A 26,531-nucleotide genomic window follows, 5' to 3' on the forward strand; every position below is an offset into this window, starting at 1 on the left:
CAGCTGGGGATTCCTGCTTGAGGCATTGGTTATTTTAGCTGGAAGAGAGCTGTGCTTATCATGGAAACTTAACTGTTTCTTAAGGAAAAATTAATAGATCTTCTTATACTGGTGTGGTAAATAACTAAATAACAAAATAAAAGGAAGTAAAGGAATCATTCTTCCTTACAGGAAAATTCCAATTAATAAATGCAGGTGGGGTGAGGGAAATAGAACAACACCATTAGAACACCCTAGTAATAACAGCTACAGGCAAAAGCCAACGGTAAATGCTGAAGTTAGCAAGTGAAAGTTTATGAAGAAATAGCATATTTGCTTGGTCTCGAAGCATCACACCCAAAAGATTTATTAATTACAAGGGGACATACATCCACTTTACAGTGGAGAAACATGGCACCACTGTACTAAATGACCAAGATATAGTAACTGATAACACAATAATCAGATGTACCTATATGTAGCTCCCGATATGGTCACTGAGAATGACACAGAATCACCTCTGTGCCATTCTTGCTGAAATATATACCTTCAACGTCATTGATTATAAACATCAGACAAATTGAGGGACATTTTACAAACTACAATGACCAGTATTCTTCAAAAGTATCAGGGGCATGAAAAATAAAGACAAACTGAGGAACTACAAAGAGAGGAGGAAAATAAAGAGACACAGCAAATAAACACAATGTCGGATCCTGAACTGACTTCCAGAAGAGTAAAAGAACATGAGCGGTGCAATTGGAACAGCTTCTATTGTAGCCAATGGTAATGCACCAATGCTGATTTCTCAGTTTCCGTAATATTAGGAGAAGGGTGTATGGAAACGCTCTGTGCTACTTATACAACTCTTCTGTGTATCTATAATTATCTCAAAAGTTCAAAAGTTCTACCTTTCAGACAAAAGTTTTAAAAAATCATGGAATAATAAATTAGTTTCACACACACACACACACACACACACAAAACAGCAATAAGACTTGCTTATTGTCAACTGTAACAGGAAATGTTCTGGACCCTTACAGAGAAGAAAAACTTCACTGGTTTATATAAAGAAGAAAACAAATGAGTAATAAATATACAGAGACACATGTTCAGCCTCACTAGATAAACGTTGAGTGTGGTTGCCATCATAACATTTTGAACCTCCCAGTGCCACCTAAGTGACTCATAACACTCTCGGGTTTTGGAGGCAGAAGAGCCAAAAGATAGACCTTCACATGGTTTGCTGTTTAGCCAACTTCCTGATCTTTCTCCCTAAATGTGGGGTCTCAAGGAGGAAGTTCCACTACTTAATTCATTATGATCAGTCAGGAGAGAGATTACGGATCCACCTTTAGCAACCTTTCTCATTCTGCTATATCTAGCAGACTTTCTCCTAAGGTAACTGCAGGTTTTTAAATGTGGGAAATTGACTGACAATATATGCATGATTTTCTTTCTTTCTTCTTTTTTAATCATAAAGCTTATTTTATTTTTTAGAATTAATCTTTATTGGAATATAGTTGATTTACCATGCTCTGTGACTTTCTGCTGTACAGCAAAATCAATCAGTCATATATATATATATACACACACATACATATATATATGTATATCCACTCTTTTTAAGACTCTTTTCCCATGTAAATTATTACAGAGTATTTAGGAGAGTTGCCTGTTACAGTATTGTATTAGTTTGAGGTGTAAATATATATATGTGTATATATATTCAGATTCTTTTCCATTATAGATTATAAATTATTTAATATAGTGCCCTGTGCTATACAGTAAATCCATGTTTTTTATTTCATATGGAGTAATGTGTATTGGTACTATTTTCTGAATATCTCTTTCCAATAGTATTTGCTTACGTGTTTAGTTGCTCAGTCGTGTCCAACTTTTTGTGACCCCATGGACTGTAGCCCACCAGGCTCCTCCCTTCCATGGGGATTCTCCAGGCAAGAACACTGGAGTGGTTGGCCATGCCCTTCTCCAGGGGATCTTCCTAACCCAGGGATCAAATCCAGGTCTCCCGCATTGCAGGTGCATTTTTTACTGTCTAAGCCACCAGGGAAGCCTGAATAGTATATAGAAACACAATTGATTATTGCATATTGATTTTGTATTCAGCAGCTTTACTAGATTCATTCATTTATTAGTTTTAACTGTTTTTGGTGGAATCTTTAGGATTTTTTATATATAATATCATATTATCAGCAAACAGGGACAACTTATTTTCAGATATTGGAGATATTTCTGATATATTTGTTATTAATTTTTTGTTTAATTCCATTACAATAATAGAATATATCTTGTATGATGTTATTTCATATTAATTTATTGAGGTTTGTTTTATGGCCAGAAACAGTGCCTATTTTGATGAACCTTCCAAGAGTACTTGAGAAGAATATGTATTCTGCTATTTTTGGGTGTAGTGCTTTATAAATTTCAATTGGGTCAACTTGGTTGATGGTGTTGTATAAATCTTTATCTGTATAAATATTTTTGTCTTATTTTTCCATCAACCACTAAAAAGGGGGTATTGAGGTCTCCAACTATGACTGTTGACTTCTTTCTCTTTTTAGGATTGTTATGAGCTCTTGGTGAACTGACCTCCTTATCATTAGGTGGGGTTCCTGTTTATCCTTGGCTGTATTCTTTGTTCTGGAGTCTAATTTGTCTAATATTAATATAGTCTGTCTAGATTTCTCTTGACTTGGATGGTATATATTCAAGGTCCAATTACTGATAATTGGACCACAAATAATTATCCTTCCCTCCCACTACCACAAAATAATTTTTCAGGGAAAAAAGCATGACAAAAATTTATCATCAAAAATATTTTCCCCCCAGTAGCCACTGTTTACCACACTCTTCCACAAAAATAAGCCAGGCTGCAGGTTACATATCATTCTTACCCAAGTGGTAACACCAACCCCTTCTCTTCCGTACCAAGAAACAAACAAACAAAAAATACCCAAGAAAAAAAAATGAAACAAAAAAGACAAACACAATCTTCCAGAACATAATCCAGTGAGAGCAATGTTATTTTGGGGATAACCTTGAATCCTTTTGATTAATATAATGAAGCAATTATCTGCAGACTATAGTGCTGTATTATTTCTTAAGGACAACTCATGTTTGTGCCAGATGCTGTGCATTTTATGTGCAGTATCTCACCTGGTCCTTGCTCCAGCGCTGTGAGGTTGGTGCTATATTATTCCCACTCACAGATGAAAAACTGAATCTCAGATGGAGAAATGACTTTCTCAAGGTCATACGTTACTTGGACCACTCTTGAAATACCATAAATTGGGATAGCTGAGAAGAAGTTTAGAGGTAAAAGTATGTTTCCTTAAGGCAGTTTCTTAATTTGGGATCCATGGACAGAATTTACAGGTTTTGTGAACCTTGGATGGGAAAGAAATCCATCTCTGTTTTCACAAATCTATCAGTGACATTTAGCATCTTTCAGTTATTAGTGTAGGCAGCTCACCACAGGAATATTAGCAATATCTGTGACTTTGAAACCAAAATATAACCCTGATGTTTTTATCCAAATGTTTTTATAATTGCTGCTGATGTATTGAAACACTGTTTGTGTCCATGGTTACTTTAAAACTAGATTGTTATTTGACCCACTGTGGAGTCTTTGTATTTAATGATGCAAATAAATAAATTACTATGTCTTAGTTCTCATGGTTTGATGAGTGCCTTCAATGTATTTGGTTTCCTTTATAATTGATGTATTTTGTATTAAGAGGAAATGGCAACCTACTCCAACATTCTCGTCTGGGAATTCCCATGGATAGAAGAGCCTGGCGGACTATAGTCCACGGGATCGCAAGAGTAAGACACGACTTAGCGACTAAACAATTTTGTATTATATATTTAGAAATATTATTCTAAGAAGCAATCTATAGTCACTACCAAACATTAAAAAAATGTTTTTTAAAGATAGGAAGCTAAGAACCTCTAAGTCAATTAACTTTCCTGTGGTTCTAAGTAGGATTTCACCCATCTCCAACCATCCCCTCATGAGCTGCTGTGGATCAATCTGAGTTCCTGGCAAATTTGGGCTTCCTCTGAATTCTAGGTTTCGCTGCAGTTGGTGGGTTGGAAGGCTTGGAGGAGAAATATTTCTTGGCCATAGCTAGCAACCGGAGCGAGAACAGCAGCTGCGGGTTGCCCCGGGAAGATGCCTTCCATATTTTCCGAGACCCAGTGACGTCTGATCTCCCGTGGCCTGGGATCCTATTTGGAATGTCCATCCCGTCTCTCTGGTATTGGTGCACGGATCAGGTACAGGGCAGCAGGCTGGGCCCCCAGAATGCTTCCTCGGGGTGTCTAGGAGCTGGGTTTTTGCCCTTCCCCTATCCGTTCTCTTATTTCTCTACTACTCTACACCTTATCTTCTTATTCTTGCTCATATGGCAAATCTGAAGCTGCTGCTTTTTGCAAAGGGAAAACTTGATACATCCTGCCTAATGTCTGGAAAGGCTCAGTAAGCAAAAGCGGTGATGTATTTTAAATAGAGGTTTTAGCTGACATTGGTATTATTTGCTCTGCAAATACTGGGTGTTCTCTCTGTACCAGCTGCTTGGAAGTCACAGGTAAACAAGGACACTCGGTCCTTGTAGAACTCACTTTCTTCTGACAGAAGTAGACGGCAGTAAATAAATAAAGGGAACATTACAAGGTGATAACTGTCATTAAAAAAAAAAAGGAGGTTGAGAGTGTGAGAGTGACATTTAAAATAGGGTGGTCAGGGGAATCATGGTTGAGAAGTGACCTTTGGGCAAAGGAGGAGAGCAAGTGGGTTCTGGTGATTGTCAGGGAAGAGAGTTTGGGGCAGAGGGACCCACCAAAGCCAATCCCTTAAAGCAAATATATAACCGGTGTGAAAAAAAAAAAAGAAATGAGAAAGGCAAAAGACACTGCTGTGGGTAAAATAAGCCTTTTGTGTTAAAAGGTGGGGTGGGGATAGAATCCATATTTGCATTGGCTTGTATTTGCTGAAGAGCTTCCCAGGTGGTGCTAACGGTAAAGAACCCACCTGCCAACACAGGAGACATAAGAGACGCTGGTTCGATCCCTGGGTTGGGAAGATCCCCTGGAGGAGGACATGGCAACCCACTCCAGTATTCGTGCCTGGAGACTCTCATGGACAGAGGAGCCCGGAGGGCTACAGTCCATGGGGTCGCAAAGAGCCAGACACGCCTGAATGACTGAAAGAGCACGGGCGCGCACGTGAATGTGCTGAAGGAAACTCCAGATGGATTACCTAAAACTGAGGGCGATTACTTCCTGGGGTGGGTGTGCCAGGAAGGATGGGAGCCATTTCACTGCACACCTGTTTATACTTTCTCAGATTTCAAGCCTGTGAATATGTCATTTGTTGAAATCGGTTTTTCCATTACAATAAAGATCAGCGATCTGTGTGCCATTTTGGAAGCTGTATTTCATATTTAGAGCTGATGAGACTTTAACTAAAATAATGATCATGGAGTTGGGCCACTGAATTGATGCAGGAGGCACTGCGGAGAGTGGACCTCGGTCACCCCATGGGTGAGAACTCCTCTGAGAGAAGAGCCAAAACCCAAGGCAGAGATGGGTGCAATATTGCCCCTTTAGAAAACCACTCTTCCCTCTTGCCCCTCTCCCCTGATCTTTTTCTTAGCAAATATTGGGCTGGAGAGTTCAGCCAATATTCAGCCCTGAACTGACTGGGAGACAGTTCAGATGCAGGCTAAGAGCCTGGGCTTTCTAAACCTTAACAGGCTTGGACTCAAGTTCAGGTGGCATAACTTTGTTTAAAATCTTCAGCCTCTGTTTTCTCATTAGTGGGATTACTAATAATTGCAAAAGAGAAAAGCACTGGGAATTTGCTTATAGTCCTTTCTGTTGGGGGGGCATTTAATAAACCGTTAAAATCATTTACATTTTTGCTATTGTTTTATGCTTCTGCTCTTGACATGGGTCACCAGCTTATATTTATTAATCAATATATTTCCTTGAGATGCCTTACCCCCTTACTAGCTGGGATTTCACTGTACATTCTTGAAGCCCACCTTTGACCCACCTTGTATTGTTCAAGAGCCTGGGGACTTAATCCACGATGACTCGATCATCTTCTGGATGCCAGGGAGGGCAAGAGGGCCCAGAAAACCAAGCCTTCTTTGGACCCCACGGCTCTCGGTCTTGTTGCTGCTGAGCTGGGTTCTGTGGCACCCAAAGGCTGTGTTACTTGTTGGTTCATTGTGCTGGTGCTGCCCTAGGAGACGCACATTTTTTTGTCAGCTCTGTATGTAGCTCACTTTAGAGCAGAAGCAAGGCAAAGTGGCATGCATGGTGCGCTGATTGACAGCATGTTTTAGATCTTTCTGTGCAGAGACAGAAGGGCAAATCACAATCAGTAATGACACTTAAACATGTATTGATAACTGTGCCATTTACCAGTAATTGATTGAAGCATTTCCAACATATTAGCTCATTCATTTTCATAACATTTCTATGAGCTCTGCCCCATTACTTGGGTCTGGGAGTTGTCATACAGGGCCACACACTCTTCATAGGGCTTGCGGGGTTTTGAGCAGCACAACTCTCTTAAAACTTACTCAGCTGCCTCTTAAATTCTACTCTGGAGGCTCCACTTCATGGGAATAAAAGCCAACATTCTTTTCAGTCACAGCTTTCAACCTGCCATCACAAGAGCTAGGTTTTCCAAAGCTATAAACTCTCCTATCTGCTTCCAGATGGACTGACAAGGACTGAAGCTCAAATGCCTCCTTTGGCACTTTTGAGCGACTGTGTTCAGTTGCTCTGTCATGTCCGACTCTTTGTGACCCCAGGGACTATAGTCCACCAGGCTCCTCTGTCCATGGAATTCTCCAGGTAAGAATACTGGAGTCGGTTGCCATTTTTTTCTCCAGGGGATCTTCCCAATTCAGGGATTGAACCTGAGTCTCCTGTGCCCCCTTTATTGCAGGCGGATTCCTATCACTGAGCTACTGGGGATGCCCCTTTGGCATCTTAATGAAGCCATTAAAAAAAAAGCATTCTATAGATGCTATATTGTTACATGTAACTACCACATTCTTAAGTATTCTAGAAAGCCCAATGGGTGTATGTTTGGAGTTATGAGAAATGACAGGTAACAGTTAAATCAGCTTCTAGACAAAGACAGCTAAGTCCCCAGCTCAAGATAGAGGGGGCCTCACTGTTCCCCACCTGTCCTCAAATAAGCTGATTCCATGTTTTAGACTCGTTCACTGACAGCATCCAAACAAATATTAATAATCTACGCAGTTGAGGGAACACTTGTTTGCAAGTCACAGGAAAAAAAAAAAAACACATCAAATTTAAACCAGCTTAGGAAAAGGGTGGGGAATTTATTACCTCATGAATTATGAACTGAGGAAGGTGTACTAGCCTTCAGAAACTCCTGGAACTTACTCTGGTATCCTTCTCCATGGTCCTTATTTCTTAACCTGCAGACTTCATTGTTTCTCATTGAGGTCCAGTGGAAAGAGACTGACAACTCCCAAAGTCCCAGATCCAAAAACCGTGGAAAGGCTCTGGTTGGCCAGGCTTGGGTCACGTATCTACCCCTGGATCAGGCAGGATCTGTGCCCAGGAAGAAAGGATAGCCATGTGGAGAGGGGGTGGGCTTCAAAAGAAGAAGCAGGACACTCCAGCAAGCCTGTGCCTTTGATGAACACTTTTTAAAAATGGGAAGGATTCCAACCTTGTCCTGCTCACCACGGTACTAATGGTGGTAATGACATTTCCCTCCTCTTGTCCACTGTTCACAGAACCAACTTATAAAAGCTCTGGTAGATGTCTCAGTGGTAAAGAGTCCGCCTGCCCATGCAGGAGACATGGGTTTGATCCCTGGGTTGGAAAGCTCCCCTGAAGAAAGGAATGGCAATCCACTCCAGTATTCTTGTCTGGGAAATCTCATGGACAGAGGAGCCTGGTGGGCCACAGTCCATAGGATCACAAAGAGTCAGATGTGACTTAGCGACTAAACAACAATTCACCAAGGTCTCTGCAGCTTCTCCAGCTGCTTCAAGACCCCAAACCTCAGGAAATAGTAGAGAAAATTCTGAGTTCATGTAGATGCAATCTGAAGGCTGGAGCAGGATTTGTGGGGACCGGTCTTCTTTCTACTCAAAAAACACTCGCCAGCATGTCATTCCCTTTGAGTGGATAAATCTTTTTTTTGCTATTCAAAATTTGGGTATATTGCAAAATCATCACCAAAATAAATGTTATTTTTCATCACCATACATAGTTACAATATTTCTCCTGTGATGAGACCTTTTTTAGGGTGATGAGAACTTTTAAGATCATCTCTTAGCGACTTAAAGATAGGCGACCCAGTATTAACTATAGTCACCATGCAGTAGATTACATCCCTAGGACTTATTTTATAACTAAAATTTGTGCTTTTTGACCCCCTTCACCTATTTTTCCCACCCCCACCCTTTGTCTCTGGCAACTACCAATCTGTTCTGAAGGGATAAATCTTGATAAGACCTACCTTATGCCTCCCATCAGAGAGAAGGGGGTCAGGCTAAGACCTAGGTGTACCAGTATGCAGTAACTATAAGCCCAGATACACCAATCCTGTTGGTGGCGATATCTCAGAACCTCTCTTTCTCTTCTATTCTCCTTCCAGTTCTTGCTTTCTCTGCCTTGGTATAGCTCCTGCGGCTGGACCGCTGGGCCACAGGGATTGCGAATGAAAGGGATGCTTCTTTGGAGGAGATAGACCCACTAGGCTCCTGAGTCTACTATGCCTACCAAGAAGCCACACACATCTAATTTGCTTTAAGAGAAAGTCATCTCAACTTCCAACCACCCCACTGTTTCCAGGTGATTGTTCAGCGGACTCTGGCTGCCAAGAACCTGTCCCACGCCAAAGGAGGCTCTCTGTTGGCCGCATACCTGAAGGTGCTACCCCTTTTCATCATGGTGTTCCCGGGTATGGTCAGCCGTGTCCTCTTTCCAGGTAAGAAGATAGCTAGGAGGAGAGGTTGTCTGTGAGTCACAGACCCAGTAAAGTGTTCTAAACATATTACCAACTGCCCCATGAGAGTGAGACTGGTGTCCCTTCCTTGTGATTCCACTGAGGCATCTCCATTCCAGCACCTACTGACTCTGTGCTGTTTCCCAATATTGGTTCAATGGGCATGTCCTATAGATGTCCCAGGCCAAACAGAGTGGAGACCTATCCAGGGCTTTACTTCAACTATATATTTTAGTTATTTAGTTGACTGCACCAGGCCTTAGTTGCAAGCACTTGAGAGCTTTGATCTTCGTTGAGGCATGTGAACACTTGGTTGTGGCACGTGGGATCTAGATCCCTTACCAGGGATTGAACCCGGGTCCCCTGCATTGGGAGTGTGGAGTCGTAGCACTGGAGCACTAGGGAGGTCCCTCAACTATACATACATATTTCAAAACCACAAACCAGGCCAAATCTTGTCCCAGGAGTCAGCTCCCTGAAATCTCACGTCAGGGCACCCTTCACACTTCCGTGGTTTGGCAACTTCAGCCCAGTTGAGCCCTTCAGTTCAGTTCAGTCCAGTCGCTCAGTCGTGTCTGACTCTTTGTGACCCCATGGACTGCAGCACGCCAGGCCTTCCTGTCCATCACCAACTCCCGGAGCTTGCTCAAACTCATGTCCATTGAGTCGGTGATGCCATCCAGCCATCTCATCCTCTGTCTTGCCTTCAATCTTCTCCTCCTGTCTTCAGTCTTTCCCAGCATCAGGGTCTTTTCCAATGAGTCGTTTCTTCCCATCAGGTGGCCAAAGTATTGGAATTTCAGCTTCAGCATCAATCCTTCCAATGAATAGTCAGAACTGATTTCCTTTAGGATTGACTGGTTTGATCTCCTTACAGTCCAAGGGACTCTCAAGAGTCTTCTCCAACACCACAGTTCAAAAGCATCAATTCTTTGGCCCTCAGCTTTCTTTATAGTCCAACTTTCATATTCATACGTGACTACTGGGAAAACCATAGCTCTGACTAGTTGGACCTCTGTTGGCAAAGTAATATCACTGCTTTTTAATATGCCACAAGGGAAGCATAGAACTCTTGGCAGGGTACTTTTCTTAACAAAACTGGGGTATCAAACCTCTAAAGTTTTTGCCTTATCTATAAAAAAAACTTGGTAGAGGAATGAGGTTTTCAGCATAGGGATTAAACAGGCCTAGGAGTGGAAAATGTTATTGGGAGTCATTGTGATGTCAGGAACTGGTGATCTATATACCTGTACCTGCAGACAGGTGCATCTGCTTCCAAAACCTGCCTCTTAATCATGCTACTGTCTCTCTCAGGAAATCACATATTAAGCTTTGGATCTATATCTGGAAGACCAATAATAAGACCCTGATCCTCACTCATAGCAGTCAGCCAATCAGTGATGATTATTAAATGAAACATAATGCCACATTCCATGACCCTAGGGAGTTGTAACATCTCAGATGAGTCTGGTACTCATGAAAAAGTAAAAGAAAATAGATATCAAAACATTCTAGCCTATGGTACCAGCAATAAGTGAGAAATGAATTGGAGAGAGTGAGGCAGGGTGGAGATGGTGAGGTGGGCATGGTGGATTTGAAGGTCTTGATCAGAGCTTCTCAAAGTGTGGTCCCCAGTCTAGCAGCATCAGAGTTGCCTTGGAACTTGCTAGAAAGGCAAACTTTTCAGACCCCATCCAAGACCTATCAAATCCAGGTCTTTGGGGATGGGGCCCAACAGAAGGTGGAGAATCCCTGGTCTAAAGGGCCAGGGGCCAGGCCAAGCCAACATTCCTACCCATTTCCACTCTTCTCTCCATCTCAGCTCCAGCAGCTCCCTACTGAATCTTCAGATGGGTCCAGCACTGCCTCAAAGGATGCTGTGATCCTGGGCTCTCACAAGCCTGGACAACATCCTCTTCCACTTAGTCTATCCGAAAAATAATAGCCACTCATTGAGGAACACTGGTAGAAACCAAGAAAGAAGCAAAATGACCCTCAAAACAATGAAACACAAGAGTCTAGAAATGTACCAGTTTACAAAGCCAATCATTTCCACCTAAGCTTTGGAATAAATTAAGGTTTTGAGTCCTAGGCATGATCCTAGCTTTATGATTTGGGGATGTTATTTAGCCTCTGTGGGTCTCAATTTGCTTGTCTTTAAAATAGGTGTAATAGGGACTTCCCTGGTGGTGCAGTGGTTAAGAATCTGCCTTGCAATGCAGGTTTGATCCCTGGTCGGGGAACTAAGATCCCACATACCATGGAGCAAATGAGCCCCCCTACCACAATTAGAATCCATGTACCACAACCCCATGGCACAATGAAGATGCTACGTGCCATGATTAAGACCTGGGACAGCCAAATAAATAAATACATATTTTAAAAATTGGTATAATAGCAATGTCTTCCCCACAGAGTTATGGAAATTACATGAGAAGGTATGTGTAGAGTGTTAATTTGCAGCATCTGTGTCACAGTACAACTTCTATGAATGCTGGCATTTTGGAAGAAGGAGTTTTGGTGCTGTGTTTGGGCTGGACTCTGCTAGAGCCATCCTTTATTTCAAGCATCATAGGATCTGACAAGGGAATCCACTCAATGTATGAAATGGTTGGTTAATTCACCCAAGACACATGAGCAGGTATTAGTGAATGGTCGGTTAATGATCGCAAGGCTGTCGATTTCATTTATAACTTAAGCTGAGCCAAATAGTTTCCTTGTGACGAACATATTTTCCATCCCGAATGAACAAACATAATTTTCTGCCCTAAACATGCATTATAAACTTTGTGTCACATGTTTCATGGTTGAAGCTTGCATTCCTAGAGGGTTAAACAAAAACTTGGTCGTTAAATGAATTATTTCAGGGGGAGTCTTGCTCCTTCTTGGTGTCCCTTGAAGACAGGAGTGTTTGGACAGTGAGAGTTTGAACTCATAACATGTGAATGTAAACAAGATCTTTGCCCCACCTGGGAAGCTCTCTACAGCCTTCTGGCCACAGGAATGTAACTATTTTCTAACCTTCTCCAAAGCTTCCTCAGACAAATCGTAAACAAGCCAACAACTTTGACCTCTGAAAAGCATTTTTCTCAAAAAGATTGTTCCTTCTCAATGCTTCCTGTCAAATATCATTTTTGGTTTGCTATCTGAATTTTGTCTAAACTGAATCAGAGTTCTGGAGACATCTACTTTTGTTCCATAGCAATTGTTATTATTATTTAAAAATATATTTATATATTTTATTTGGCTGCGCTGGGTCTTAATTATGGCATCTTTGATAACTCTTAGCTGTGGGCTGTGGGATCTAGTTCTGCAACCAGGAATTGAACCTGGGCCCCTTGTTTTGTGAGCGTGAGTCTTAGCCACTGGACCACCAGGGAAGTCCCCTGTTATTAGTATTATTAATTGTGGACACAGTACCCTTTCTCACTCATGGATGTAAGTGGAGGGAAGGGTCCCGGCTTTGAGAAGACATAGCTGTGAGTGGAGAAATTTTACAAAGACCAGTTAGTTCCTGGGCTTCCTCATGGATGAAGCGGTCAGGATGATTTCCATTTGTTAGGTCTTATACTGCCTTAAAAAAGAAAATGAAAAATTGGGATTTCCCTGGCAATCCCGTGATTAGGACTCTGTGCTTCCACTGCAGGGGACCCAGGTTCTGTCCTTGGTCGGGGAACTAAAACCTTGCAAGCTGTGCAGCGAGGCAAAAAGAACAATAAAAAATATTAGAGGGCAGGGAGGGATAAATTAGGGATTTGGGATTAATAGACACACACTACTATAGATAAACACCAAGGACCTACTGGGAACTATAGTCAATATTTTCTAATAATCAGTAAAGGAAAGAATCTCAAAAAGAATATATATATATACACATATATACACAAATATAACTGAATCACTTGCTGTATACCTGAAACATTGTAAGCTTCTGTATTATACAACCATACTTCAATAAAAAAATTTTAATTAAAGAAAAGAACCAACAGTACTAGGTTTTAAAGTTGTGATGTACTTTAAATGTTCACATTTATTAAACTAATAGTTTTAACCCAGATACAATTATAAAGACCAGGCATACAACCTCATCTGGAGATAACATTGCTGCCAGTGAATTTAAGGTTCTTTCTTTGCCCCAAATGATTTCAGAGACAAAGCAGAGAGGCTGGGAAGATAAAGTGAGAGTTTATTTAAGCAATGAGGACAGTGGGCAGACAGGTGAGGAGCCACCACCCTGGGATTCTTTATCATCGGTGTTGAGGGTCTTCATGCAAATGAAGGGGTAGAATATTCCCTGAGGAAGGAGGAGTTCGGAGTTTGTAATCCCTGATTTTAACCCCAGTTCATCTTCCCAAGGGGAGTAGGGATTTTTGTCCCTATTTAGCTGAAATCAGAAGTGTCATGGCATCAGTGCATGGTGGGTGCTTCTTATCTGTAAGGCCAACTTTATTGTAATAAGAACATACTAAGCAAAAGGTTGCCTTTGGAGGCAGGAGATTCCCGCCTTTCCCCAGCTTTCTTTGTTACCTGAACCCTTACCACCTACAATATGTCATTTCCTGTCAGTATGGAGTTTCCTGCTTTCCTTCATCTGCCTCACTGTTTGCAAGACATTTACAAGATGTTTACAAGATTTCCTGCCACCTGGCCCCTGCCCCCATTTCCCTGCTCATACCTGGCTACCTGCCTGCTGTAACCCTGTCAAGCATCTGTGTTCGAGGCCACTTGTGAATTCGAGGCCTCAATTACATGTTCATCATGAAACTGGTATTGCATCAGAACCTGGGAGGAGATGGGCGTGGGCAGCGATGGGCTCCAAGCCCATCCCTAAACTGAGTCTTGGGGGTAGTTGTCACTTGCCATCGGAGGTGGGCTGGAAGGCAGTGTCACCCATCAGAATGAGGAAGAAACACAGAGGGAGAGTCTGGGAATTGTGTATGGGAGTTACCCCTATTAATAGATCCAGCTGGCAAAAGAGATATGAGGATTTGTAAGTGGTCCAGCAGGGGTGAGTGGTGATGTTTTGGCATAGAGACGGTGGTGAGGAGCATAGCTCAGCTCAGATATGAGGAGCTGAGGAAGACAGAAAGTAACAAGAAAGCTCGCATTCAAACACGTGCCAGACCACTGAAACTACCTACGATCTGGGCCTTCTCTGAAACTTTGGATTGGGAGTTGCAAGACCTGTCTCCATCATGACCTTGCTGGGTGATTATAATCAGGTCCCTTCCCCTCTCTGAAGGTGACACTAATAATGAGATAGCGAGCCTCTTCCCAGCGAAAGTGTATTGAGCAGAGAGTCTGCACTGAAATTGTTTAGTGGCCTTTCAGGGGGGCTCCAAAGAGCTCCCGGTACTACAGTCCTTTATGTCTCAGCACAGAAAGAATTCTGTGAGAACCAAAGTGATGGATAAGAAGTGATTTCTTAGAATAGAACAGTTGTAAGTCTTACAAGCAGGTGGGCGAGGGGGTGCCATGCCCCGAGAACTTACTGGGCTACAGTTTCATAATCAAAGGAAAAGTAGGGGGTGGGAGAGGAACTTCTTTGTGTTTCTTCAGTAGACTTTCTTGCCTGTCTTTCTTGCTTCCAACATCAGCTCCTTCTCCAGGTTGCGCAGGGGACTTTTCTCATCCCTACAGGGTCAAGCTAGGTCCACAAATTGTTGTTTTTCATGTGTGCAGAGAGCATGTCTTAGGAATCAGTAACTTGCTGAGCTCACTGGGCAGGCGGTGGGCCTCGTGCCACCATTGTTTCATTGTTTAGGGGCAGTCCCGTGCTTCTGTTGCATGGTTTTGTTGCTAAGCCAGCCTGCTTGGTTCTGTGGTTGAGCAAACCTGCTCCCTTGAGTAATCATTAACTTACAAGGCTCCCCTATATATATATATTTTACATACAATCCCCTAGTGGGATTACCTGTTTAATCATCTACTTTGTCCCTTTTACTCTGTCCCTATCAGTACCACACATTAGTATAATTGTTTTATCTCTTTCTATCTTGTAAGCAAGAGGTCTGTGCTTGTATGCTTTGGGTGTGTTCATCACAATAACAGGTAGAGATGAAGAACTAGAGGTGCCAGGAATTCTGGATGGGTTTTCATTAGAAAATCAGAATGCTACTTGGGAGAGGAAAGAATTGATATAGAAATCGGGAAAGAGGAGGCGAGAAAACTTCCGAGTGGGTAGAGTTTTTATGAGTCTAAAATGAGGAACAGCTGTTGAACTATATGTGCTATTGGGAAGGAGATGGGGAAAAGAGGAATTTTAAAAATATTTGCCATGTGTCAAATGATGGCATTCTCCTTTGCACTTCCAATAAATTTAGGTGAAGAGGTGAATTGCTTGTGTCCTTTTTAGGGAGTTAAGGAACCTGATGTAGAACACTGTGCCAAGACTGGCTGTGAGGTGTCAGCTTTATTGAGGTTACAATAAAAGCAGTTGCAATGAGCTCAGCACTTCCCATGTCTCAGACTCGGTGCTGAGTGTGTTAACGTGTACCATCTCAGTCCTCGCTAGAATCTTATGAAGTAAAGTTCCGTTATTGTCCCATTTCACAGATACAGCAACTGAGGTCCAGGATGGTTAAGTGAGAAGGCCATGATTTATTAAGTCTGCTGTTTAGTCGCTAAATCATGTCCGACTTATTGCAACCCCATGGACTGTAGCCTGCCAGGCTCCTCTGTTCACGGGGTTTCCCAGTCAAAAATACTGGAGTGGGTTGCCGTCTCCTCTTCCAGGGGATCTTCCTGACCTAGGGATTGATCCTGTGTCTCTTGCATTGGCAGGCAGATTCTTTACCACTTAATCAAGTCCAGGGTCCTTTTTATTTCATTGAGCTCTACACTTATACACAGTAACCCTGTCTCCTGGTGCTGACCGGCGCCGGGCTGTGTTTTGGCCAGGCCTGGGGCTCTAAGGGTCCATCTAGCCATCCCTGGGCTTGTTTCTTCCACAGATGAAGTGGCTTGTGCAGACCCAGAAATCTGCCAGAAGGTCTGTAGCAACCCTGCCGGCTGCTCTGACATCGCGTATCCCAAACTTGTGCTGGAACTCCTGCCTACAGGTAATGATCCATCACCCTTCAGCTGAGTCCCCCAGAGAAAGGAGGACCCTGGCTGGGCTCCGATCTGAGGTGGGGGACAAGATGTGAGGGCTCCCAGCTGAAGCTCAGGCCCTGGCTCCGCAGGGGCTGTGCCCCACCCACCTCTGTGTCCCTCCTCTTGGCTCCCAGCCCTGAGTTCTGCCTTCTCAGCATTGAACCTCTCAGGACCAGTTAGCCACAGACCTGGGCAATGGGGTCAACAGTGAAGGCAGAAAAAAGCCCAAGGCCCATAGAGCTCCCTTCTGCCCCCAGGGCTCCGCGGGCTCATGATGGCTGTGATGGTGGCAGCGCTCACGTCTTCCCTCACCTCCATCTTTAACAGTGCCAGCACCATCTTCACCATGGACCTCTGGAACCATCTCCGGCCTCGGGCATCTGAGAAGGAGCTCATGATTGTGGGCAGGTACAGTCTTACTCTGGTGGCTCAGACGGTAAAGCGTCTGCCTGCAATGTGGGAGACCTGGGTTCGATCCCTGGGTCAGGACGATCCCCTGGAGAAGGCAACGGCAAGCCACTCCAGTTACTCTTGCCTGGAAGATCCCATGGACAGAGGAGCCTGGTAGGCTACAGTCCATGGGGTTGTAAGGAGTCAGACACGACTGAGCGACTTCACTTTCTTTCACTTTTCACAGTCTTATTGGGTGGAGCCGGGCAAGAGTCTGAAAAGTCAGGATAACTCAGGGAAGAAAAAGCTGAGCCATTCAAAGGCAAAGTCCAAACAGTGACTTCTGGTTGGCTCAGCCCCGCTCTGATGGCCAAGCTGAAGGACACTAGGACCCTGTGGATGAGTAAGGCATTAATTCATTCAAGAGCACCTCCTATGGTGCCAGGTGCTGGGCACATAGCAGGGAAAAGAAAAGACTCATTTTGCTTTCTTGGAGCTAGAAGAAAAAAACAGAAGTAAACAGCTGGTTTTAACTGTAATGAGTATTATGACAGGTGAGCCAGGAGAACTAGGGCTTCAGGGGAAAGTCTCTAACTTGGGTTGGGATTTGAGGGGTCAATAGGAGATAGCCAGGTAAAAGCAAGGAGGCTGTTCTGGAGGTTTGGGGGAAGGTTTCTCTACCAAGTCTTCTGCCAACTCCTGAAGCGTAATGCAGGGAATGAAAATGAGTGAAGTGAGTGGCGTGCACATTTTATGCAAAATGTATGCTAACAAGCATCTCGGGGCCCTGCTTCTCCAGAAGGTGCATTCCTAGGGCTGTCTCAGCCATGGCTGAGGGAAACGTATGACAACAAAAGGCTTCTCTGGTATCTCAGATGGTGAAGAATCCACCCGCAATGCAGGAGACCAGGGTTCAATGCCTGGGTCGGAAAGATCCCCTGGAGAAGGAAACGGCAATCTGCTCCAGTATTCTTGCCTGGAGAATTCCATGGACAGAGGGCCCTGGTGGGCTACAGTCCATGGGGTTTCAAAGAGTCGGATATGACTGAGCCACTAACTGTGACATCAGAAGCATATTCCGTTAAAAAAAAAGAAAGAGAGCTAAATTCAGTTCAGTTCAGTTCAGTCCCTCAGTCGTGTCCAACTCTGCGACCCCATGAATCACAAAACGCCAGGCCTCCCTGTCCATCACCAACTCCCGGAGTTCACTCAGACTCACGTCCATCGAGTCAGTGATGCCATCCAGCCATCTCATCCTCTGTTGTCCCCTTCTCCTCCTGCCCCCAATCCCTCCCAGCATCAGAGTCTTTTCCAATGAGTCAACTCTTTGCTTGAGGTAGCCAAAGTACTGGAGTTTCAGCTTTAGCATCACTCCTTCCAAAGAAATCCCAGGGCTGATCTCCTTCAAAATGGACTGGTTGGATCTCCTTGCAGTCCACAGGACTCTCAAGAGTCTTCTCCAACACCACAGTTCAAAAGCATCAATTCTTCGGCTCTCAGCCTAGAGAGCTAAATTAGATCTCATCAAAACCCAAAACTTTTTCACTTCAAAAGGAAATGAGAAGGGGACTTGGGTGGTCCAGTGGTTAAGACTCCAAGCTTCCAATGCAAGGGGCTTAAGTTCAATCTCTCAGGGAACTAAGATCTCACATGCTATGCAGGGTGGCCAAGAAAATAAAAAAGGAAAAGAAAGCAAAGAAAGCAAATGAGAAGATGAGTCACAGATTGGGAGAAACTATTTGCAAGCCAAATATTTGACAAAGGACTTGTAATCTAGAACAATCTTCAAAATGAGATTGTAATCTATTTTCTAATCTAATTTTGTATGATCTAATTTTCACAAAGATTTAAAATGACTTCAAGATACCACTGTACACCCACTAGTATGGCTATAATTGAACAGCAGATAGAGAGGCAGAGAAGCTGGACTTCTTGTGAATTGCAGGTGTTAATATACAATGGTTCAACTGTTCAAAACAGTTTGGCATTTTCTTAAAAAGTTAAATATAAACTTACCATATGACCTAGCAACTGCATTCCTAGAAATAAAACCGTATGTCTGCACAAAGACATGTACACAGGTGTTCATAGCATCAGTTTTTACAAGAGCCACAAAGGAGAAGCGATCTAAATGTCCACTTATGGGTGAAGGATAGATAATGTTACACAATGGCGTATCCACTCAACGGAATGTTTTCAACAATAAAAAGGAATGAAATACTGATACATGATATCTGATGAACTTTAAAACATGCTAAATGAAAGAAGCCAACTGCAAAAGACCATGTATTGTATATATTGTATACCATTTATGTGACATGTCCAGAAAAGCAAAGCTATAGACACAGAAGCCCCTAGGGGGCTTCCCTGGTGACTCAGATGGAAAAGAATCTGCCTGCAATGCAGGAGACCTGGGTTTGATTCCTGGCTCAGGAAGATCCCCTGGAGGAGGGCATGGCAACCCATTTCAGCATTCTTGCCTGGGAAACCCCAGGGACAGAGGAGCCTGGTGGGTACAGTCCATTGGATTACAAAGAGTCAGACATGACTGAGGGACTAACACTTTCATTTTCTGTCATAGAGATAGAAGCAGATAGAAGTGCTTCTTTAGGTTGGAAACAAGAATAAACTGTAAATGGGTATGAGGGGATGTTTTTGGAGTGATGTATATTCAAAAGCTCGATTGTGATGTTGGTTACATGACTATAAATTTACCAAAATTACTTGATTGCACACTTACAGTGGGTGAATCTTAGATAAATTCTACCTCCAAAAAGCTATAAAAAAAGAGAAGTATCCAGGGAGGACAAAACTAATGTGGGGGGTATGTGTCTCTCATTCAACCAGGGTGTTTGTGTTGCTTCTGGTGTTGGTCTCCATCCTCTGGATCCCTGTGGTCCAGGCCAGCCAGGGTGGCCAGCTCTTCATCTACATCCAGTCCATCAGTTCCTACCTACAGCCACCTGTGGCTGTGGTCTTCATCATGGGATGTTTCTGGAAGCGGGCCAATGAAAAGGTAGCTCTGGATCAGCCCTTCAGTCCGTCGGATGGGAGAGGAGGGACTTGGAGTTGGGACACGTGGATGTCAGGTGTCATTGTGGGGGGGAGGGTGATGAGATTTGGGGAGAAAGATCCAGGGAGGATGTTACCTGGCTTTTGAAAACACAAGCTATGAAGCTTCTACTTCGATGCATTTTTGTCTTTCGAAAGGGAAGCTGAATTAACAGGGAATTATATGTAATGGATCAATTGTATGTAAAAGATAAGCAGATAAGTAGCTCCCATCCTTTTTGAATCACTGACCCGTGCAGTGACCGTCATGGTAAAGACCAGCTCTGGAGGGGGCTTGCTGAGCTTTCCGGAGGCGTGTGTCTAAGATAGCTTTGCTTTGCTCTGCTCTGCAGGGTGCCTTCTTCGGTCTGGTCTTAGGCCTCCTCCTAGGCTTGGTTCGGCTGATCCTGGACTTCATCTACGCGCAGCCTCGCTGTGACCAGCTGGACGAGCGCCCAGCCGTGGTGAAGGACGTCCACTACCTCTACTTCTCTATGATCCTGTCCTCGGTCACCCTGATCACTGCGTGTGCCGTGAGCTGGCTCACAGAGCCGCCCTCCGAGGAAATGGTACTTTGGGGCTTGACCCTATAGCCATTGAGACCCTTTACTGCTAGAGACAGAAAACCAGGACTGATTTTCAAAAAGCTGAAAAGTCCAGGGTTTGGTCTTTGGAGGAACTTGATTTCAGAAAAGACCATCTGAATCCGTTGGTCACTTCTTATTTTTTTTTTTAAATGTATTATTTATTTTGGCTGCACTGGGTCTGTGTTATGGCACACGGTCTTCTCTCGTTGTGGCTCGTGGGCTCCAGAGTGCACAGGTTTAGTAGTTGCGGTGTGAGGGCTTAGTTGCTCCATTGCGTGCAGGATCTTGGTTACCTGACCTGGGTCTCCTGCATTGGAAGGTGGACTTTTAACCACTGGACCACTAGGCAAGTCTCTTCTCGCCCCTATTCCTATTCTCCAGCCCCTAATGGGGTCAGCAGCTTCTAGGATACCTCCTCTCTTAGTCTCATTAAGCAAAAGCATAAACATTTTAGTCCCAGCATTTCCAGTGAAGCTGCTCATGCCCATTGATGGAGTCAGCCCAAGACACATGGTCACTCATGAACCAACCCACTTGCTGTGGCCAGAGAAATGGATGAGCCGAATGCTGGTCGCTGGGTCCCACACACCCCTGGGCTGGGGTTAAGCTCTTATTAGAATGAGGGAGGGTGAGATCCCCACAAGAGATTTGGGGCTTTCAAAGAAAGATGGGGAATGAGTGGGGGAAACGTCCACTGATTCTGAAGACTGCAGGGAGCTGAGGCTTGTTGGAAGGTGGAGTGGGAGGGTGAGACTGGAAGAGACTTGGACATGAAGGCTGAGCCTGGGGTTGGAAGGAGGTAGGAGAAAGGGATGAACGTCACCACCCACCCCCATCTCACAATTCCTCTCTGCTCCATAGGTCAGTCGCTTGACCTGGTCTACTCGCCACGACCCTGTGGTCCAGAAGGAACAGGTGCCATCAGCCACTCCCCCGCCTCTTACCCTTTCTCAAAACGGGACACCAGAGGCCAGCGGCACCAACATCCAATTCGAGATGGTTCAAGAAAACATGTCCAAAACCCACAGCTGTGAGTTGCCTTTTGCCTAGGTTACAGTAGGAACCTCAAGAAGCATTATGTGTTTAAGAGGAAATTTTTCTATCATATCACTAGCAAGTGAAGGAGCACACTTGACATTTTGGCATCTCCTCAGTCCCAGGGTCTGGTCTTCCCTCGCTCTCTGGCCACTGAAAGTGTTAGGAACTTTTGACAGATGCTTCAGGTGGGCAATGAGAGCCAATGTTTGTTGAGTGCCTACTAAAACACAGTTCATTTGATCCTCGTGAAACCCCACGTGGTAGGTGGGGGTTACTGCTGGCATTCTTTAAATTACTGGTTTTAAACTCTCAGCTTGCAGACGTATTTTGGTTTAGGCCACCTACTCTTTTAATGTGAGTTATTTAAAAGTAGGGAGATTTCATAACATTTCAGATTTCCACCTTCTTTTGAATAACTAGAAGATCTGGCAGCATGGAGCCCATTATGCCTGCCTGGCAAAAGTTGCCTGGAGGTGGGAAGCAGCTGGTCCTTAGACCTGAGATATACAGTTAGTCAAAGTCCCCAGCAGTCCCTTCTGCCTACATGACCCCAAGGCTGTGGTTGTCATTAATCACCACGCATGGCTTTTAAAGGAGCTTCCCTGGTGGCTCAGTGGTAAAGAATCTGCCTGCCAATGCAGGAGACTCAGGTTCAATCCTTGGGTCAGGAAGATCCCCTGGAGGAGGAAATGGCTACCCACTCCAGTATTCTTGCCTGGGAAATCCCAAGGACAGAGGAGCCTGGAAGGCTACAGTCTATGGGGTCGTAAAGAGTGGGACATGACTTGATGACTAGACAATAGCAAATGGCTTAAAAAAAATAATTGTGGCTATGAACCCATGGCATCCTATAGTGGGAAACGCAAGGACAGATGCAGAAGGCCATGTGCTTCAGGAAACATGAGAGAGAATCTTCCTTGGTAGAGGTGATGTGTCTAAGAAGCAAATCAGCTCCCCTGACTCCCGTAGGCCACCTGCCTGGCTCCATCTGCAGTTGATTTCACAGCCCCAGCTTTGAGTGGAGACAGAGTTCCCTGCAAAAGTGCCCGTCTCCCTTCAGCCTCTGGCAGGTGGTGCCACACACAGAGAGGGAGTCAGATCAAGCAGGTCCTAAACCCATCTCTGCCTCTGCTGACCCGCTCTGTGCTTCACTCAAGTTCGTCTGAGCCTCTATCCAAGAGGCTGAAATTCATCTGAAATTCTGCACCTAAACATCATGAAAAGTCTGAGAACACCAACCTTTCAGAATTCAAGTCTTCCAGGATTGCGGTATTAACAAATACCTTCCAGAAGAGGAACATAAAGTTTTTATCACAGCTTTTATCACATACCAGGAGAGACTCTCTTCCCTCTTGTCTGGGAGACACAGCTCACCCTTATGACCTTTATCTGTTGTGTTCTTTTTAGGCGACACAACCACAAAGCGGTCCAAAGTGGTGAAAGCCATCTTGTGGCTCTGTGGGGTGGAGAACAAGGGCAAGGAACAGGCACCGAGCAGAGTGGACCCGATCATAGTTTCCCTAGAAGAAAACCCCTTGGTGAAAACCCTTCTGGACCTCAACCTCATCATTTGCATCAGCTGTGCCATTTTTCTCTGGGGCTACTTTGCTTAATGTGGGGGTGAACCCAGGGGTCTGAGCTCTCATTTGTTATCAATGTTCCGATTTTTTTAATGAAGGAGAAAAAAATAATAAAGCTTTGTTTGTTTACCACTCGGTGTCAAAGCTGTTAATCATCTATACCATCTTCAACATAATATTTAGCCCTTGTCTTGTTTATTTTTATCTATCTATTTATTTATGGCATTGGATCTTAGTTTCAGCAGTTGGGATCTTCATTCCACCAAGCGGGATCTTTCCTTGAGGTGCATGAACTCTCTAGTTTGTGGTTCGCAGGCTCAGTAGTTGCGGCACAGGGGATTAGTTAGTTGCTCTGTGGCACGTGAGAGCTTAGTTTTCTGACCAGGGATCAGATCCGAGTCCCCTGTATTACAAGGTGGATTCGCAACCATTGGACCACCAGGGAAGTCCCTAGCCCTTCTTACAAGGGAATGAAGGTTAGAAGCTGGAAAAAGAGAGAAGAGTAAAGGCTTCCTTGTCTCAAAAGGCAGTCATTTACTTTTTATGTCCATCATGTAACATCAACAGCCAAACCCAAAAGGTGAGACAAGCAGAAACTCCCAGCCCTCCAAGAGACACATCTCCTGGGCTGGGTGTACTCTTCCCCAGCTCATCTTCCAAGCACGAGGAAGGGGACCTGCCTTCTGTCTCCTGCCTTTCACTCTTGCTGGCTTTGGGTGAAGAAATAGCTGGTCCCCAAAGGTTTTCTCACTGTGAAGTTTGCACCTCTCTATGATCTCTGGGAAACAGACCTGAGTTGGTGCCCTGGAATCTTGTGCCATAAGAAAATCAGGGGATCGGCTGCATGTTCCAAGTTTCTGCCTTAGCTTGGGCCTTTCTGCTTGACTCACCACAATGCTGTTCCCCTAAAACAAGCACCACAGCCACAAGGATCTAAAGTACAAATCCGACAGTCACTCCGCTCCTCCATCCACAGCCCGCTGCTCCCTGGTTGACTCTAAGGCCCTTCACACCCTTCACACTCCAGCTCCTGCTTCCCTCGCCAGGCTCACTCCTTGCCTGTGGCTCACCACCTCCCAGCTGCCCCCCCCCCCCCCCACTCCACTTCTGTGCTATCTCTCACCTCACAGGCCATTCCTAGCACCTGGAGAGCCCACTTCTCCACTCCTCTCTCTACCAACAGGGACCTTCCTCCCACGTGTTTCCATGGTCCACCCCTCCCACTCCCCCAGCCTCTCCCTGCTTCCAGGTGTTTGTAAGCTTCCTGCAGGCCAAGACCATGTTTGTGTGGCTCAGCTTGGTTCCCCAGGGTCTAGGTCAGTGTATGGAAGAGTAAGCCCATGGTATTCACCTAAAGAAGACATAGAAATCATTATAAGACACAGCTTCAGTTCTAAACATCCTTAGGTGAAAGCAAGAATGCTGTTTCTACCATGAAATAACATGAAAAACACTTTGGGTCATCCAAATATAATTTATTGATATGTATGAAAACTGCATTCAAATACAAATATAGAAGGTAAAAACAGAACTCTGATGAATTTTTGTTTTTCTTCTTCTCAAAATATATTTGGCTCAAGTATATCCTGATGGGTCATAGGTGACATTTTGACATAGGTGATGGGTAGACCCCAAGGTGACCCTCAGTGATCCCCACCTCCTGGTGTCTTGCTCTTGTGTAATCCCCTCCCCTTGAGTGTGGACAGAGCCTGTGACTGGCTTCTAACCAACACAACATGGCAGGGGTGATGAGATGCTGTCTGTGATTGTATTACAGCATGCAGACACTGTCTTGCCAGCAGACTCACTCTAGGGGTCTCCTTGTTGACTTGAAGTAGCATATGTTGACTTGAAGCCCATATGATTGGGAACCGCAGGCAGCCCTCACATCACGGTCAGCAAGAAGCACAGGCTCCCAGACCTTGCGGCCCTACAAGCACAAGGACATGACTTCTGACAACATCCCGAGGGAGCTTAGGAGTGGGTCCTTCCCCAGGTGGACCTCCAGATAAGACCCCAGACCCATTTGACCCTTGACTGCAGCCTTGTGAGACCCAGGCAGAGGGGCCAGCTAAGTTCTGCCTGGACTTCTGACCCACAGAAACAATGAGATAATGAATGTGCATTGTTCTAAGCTGCTTAAGTTTGTGGTCATTTGTTGCTCAGTGATAACTGACAGTGTGTACCATTTATGGATACCTGTGTGGATATGAAGGGTGGGGTGATGTGGGGAGAGTTTGCCTGTGGGGTTGCCAGGGGTCTGTACAGCCACGTGCTGGAGAGTGAGCAGAAAAGGACAGCCTCTGTTGGCTGGGGTGATGAGATATCGTCTCTGATTGTATTATAGCATGTAGTGATACACTCTCTTTTGAAGAGTGTTATCAAGTAGGAGTCATTTGCTTGCAAGTAAGAAACCCTACAAAGTTTAGGCAAAAAACAATAAAAAATAAAGGCGGGGTGGTGGGGGAGAGAATTTGTGGTGAGGGTACCAGGGCAAGAAATGCAGAATGGCCTCAGTGATGGAGATGGGTTAATGGGAGAGCGAACTGCAGAGACACCTCTGAAAGTGATGCCAGAGAAGGTACCTCAACTCCGCACCACGTCATGCCTTTTCCCTAAGCTGGCGGCTCAGGCAGTTTGAACCGCTTTTTGCCTTTTGGTTGCATCAGAGCCAGTGGCTTCACCATGTCCACAGGACTTTCTTTATCTTCAGCTCCATCACTAGGCTATTAGCAAAGTGGATGCCTTTGGTCTAAAAATATCTGTCAGTGGTGTGCCGCCCAGCCTCACTCAAGACCCTATACTGTGAGTCAGAGACTACTTAGGGCTCTGAAATGCACTCAGACCATCAGGCTCATGGTGCAGGTGGCAGAATGGTGGGACTAGACCACAGGTAGAGAAACTAGAAAAAGGGGTTGTCTTAAGTCCTGCAAGTATGAGCACTTTAAGGATTCACTGGGCTTAGGACAGTACTGGAAGCTGAAGCCCCAAGAAGGGGACAAAGGGGCTCCGTGGAGCCCCCAAGGGAACCAGGGTATTAAAGAGGTTCAGGGATTCAGTCATTCCACCTGCATCTGACCTGTAGGGAATTCACAGGGTAGAACCCAGTACAATCAAGGCAACCAGAGGACACCCTGACCCCCTGTAGCCTCCAAACGGCCAGATCAAGAACAGCAGATGGGTGCTCCCTGCAAGGTGCTTGGTGAGAGGCCCAGGTCCTTGACTCTGGTGTCGCTGTGGGCAGGGAAGCAGGAACAGAAGACCTGAGCACCCAGGACTGACGCTGCCATGAGTAGCTGTATGGAGAAGGGAAGGGAACAGTCTGAAGGGCAGATCCCAGCACCTTCCTGGATGGTCAGGGAAGGCAATGTGAGTTTGGATTACAGACCTCTCCCCCTCTCTGATGGGGGGTATGGTGAAGAGACTCTTGTCATGTGTAGCACCCCGGGCAAGGTGACAGCCACGTGGTGACCCCTGCCCCCCACGCAGGGGTGATTCTGTCTCTGTGGCACCTTGCAGGTGCTCCCGTGGTGATGCAATGACAGCTTTGACTACGGGCTGAGCCACCACGTCCCACACCTCCCTCGCCCATCCAGGAAGATGGACAGTGGCTGCTGACGCACATACAGGGCAAGCAAGCTTCATTCTTCTTTAGGTGGGAGCTGCTGTGGTCGGGTGATAGCTACAGACAACAGGAGGGTGAAACAGGAACACTGTTTCTAAAGTAAAGAGGGTAGGGTTTGCTGTGTTTCAGAACCATTTTGTTCAAATAACAAA

General features: G+C 44.8%; 1 protein-coding gene across 2 annotated transcripts in view; it reads left to right on the plus strand.

Moving 5' to 3' along the window:
- SLC5A11 (solute carrier family 5 member 11) overlaps positions 1–22,886 on the plus strand; it is a 57,717-nt gene extending 34,831 nt beyond the window's left edge. For both annotated transcript variants that reach the window (XM_069570381.1, XM_069570382.1), the window contains 8 exons: positions 4,076–4,281; positions 8,860–8,995; positions 15,967–16,074; positions 16,366–16,516; positions 19,346–19,514; positions 19,903–20,118; positions 20,998–21,166; positions 22,582–22,886. In XM_069570381.1, coding sequence (XP_069426482.1) covers positions 4,076–4,281; positions 8,860–8,995; positions 15,967–16,074; positions 16,366–16,516; positions 19,346–19,514; positions 19,903–20,118; positions 20,998–21,166; positions 22,582–22,787 — 1,361 coding nt within the window. In that variant the 3' untranslated portion in view covers positions 22,788–22,886. The remainder of the gene's footprint in view (positions 1–4,075; positions 4,282–8,859; positions 8,996–15,966; positions 16,075–16,365; positions 16,517–19,345; positions 19,515–19,902; positions 20,119–20,997; positions 21,167–22,581) is intronic.
- Positions 22,887–26,531: the final 3,645 nt, after the last annotated feature.

Source organism: Ovis canadensis, chromosome 24 (genome assembly GCF_042477335.2).
Source record: "Ovis canadensis isolate MfBH-ARS-UI-01 breed Bighorn chromosome 24, ARS-UI_OviCan_v2, whole genome shotgun sequence".
NCBI classification, from domain to species: domain Eukaryota; kingdom Metazoa; phylum Chordata; class Mammalia; order Artiodactyla; family Bovidae; genus Ovis; species Ovis canadensis.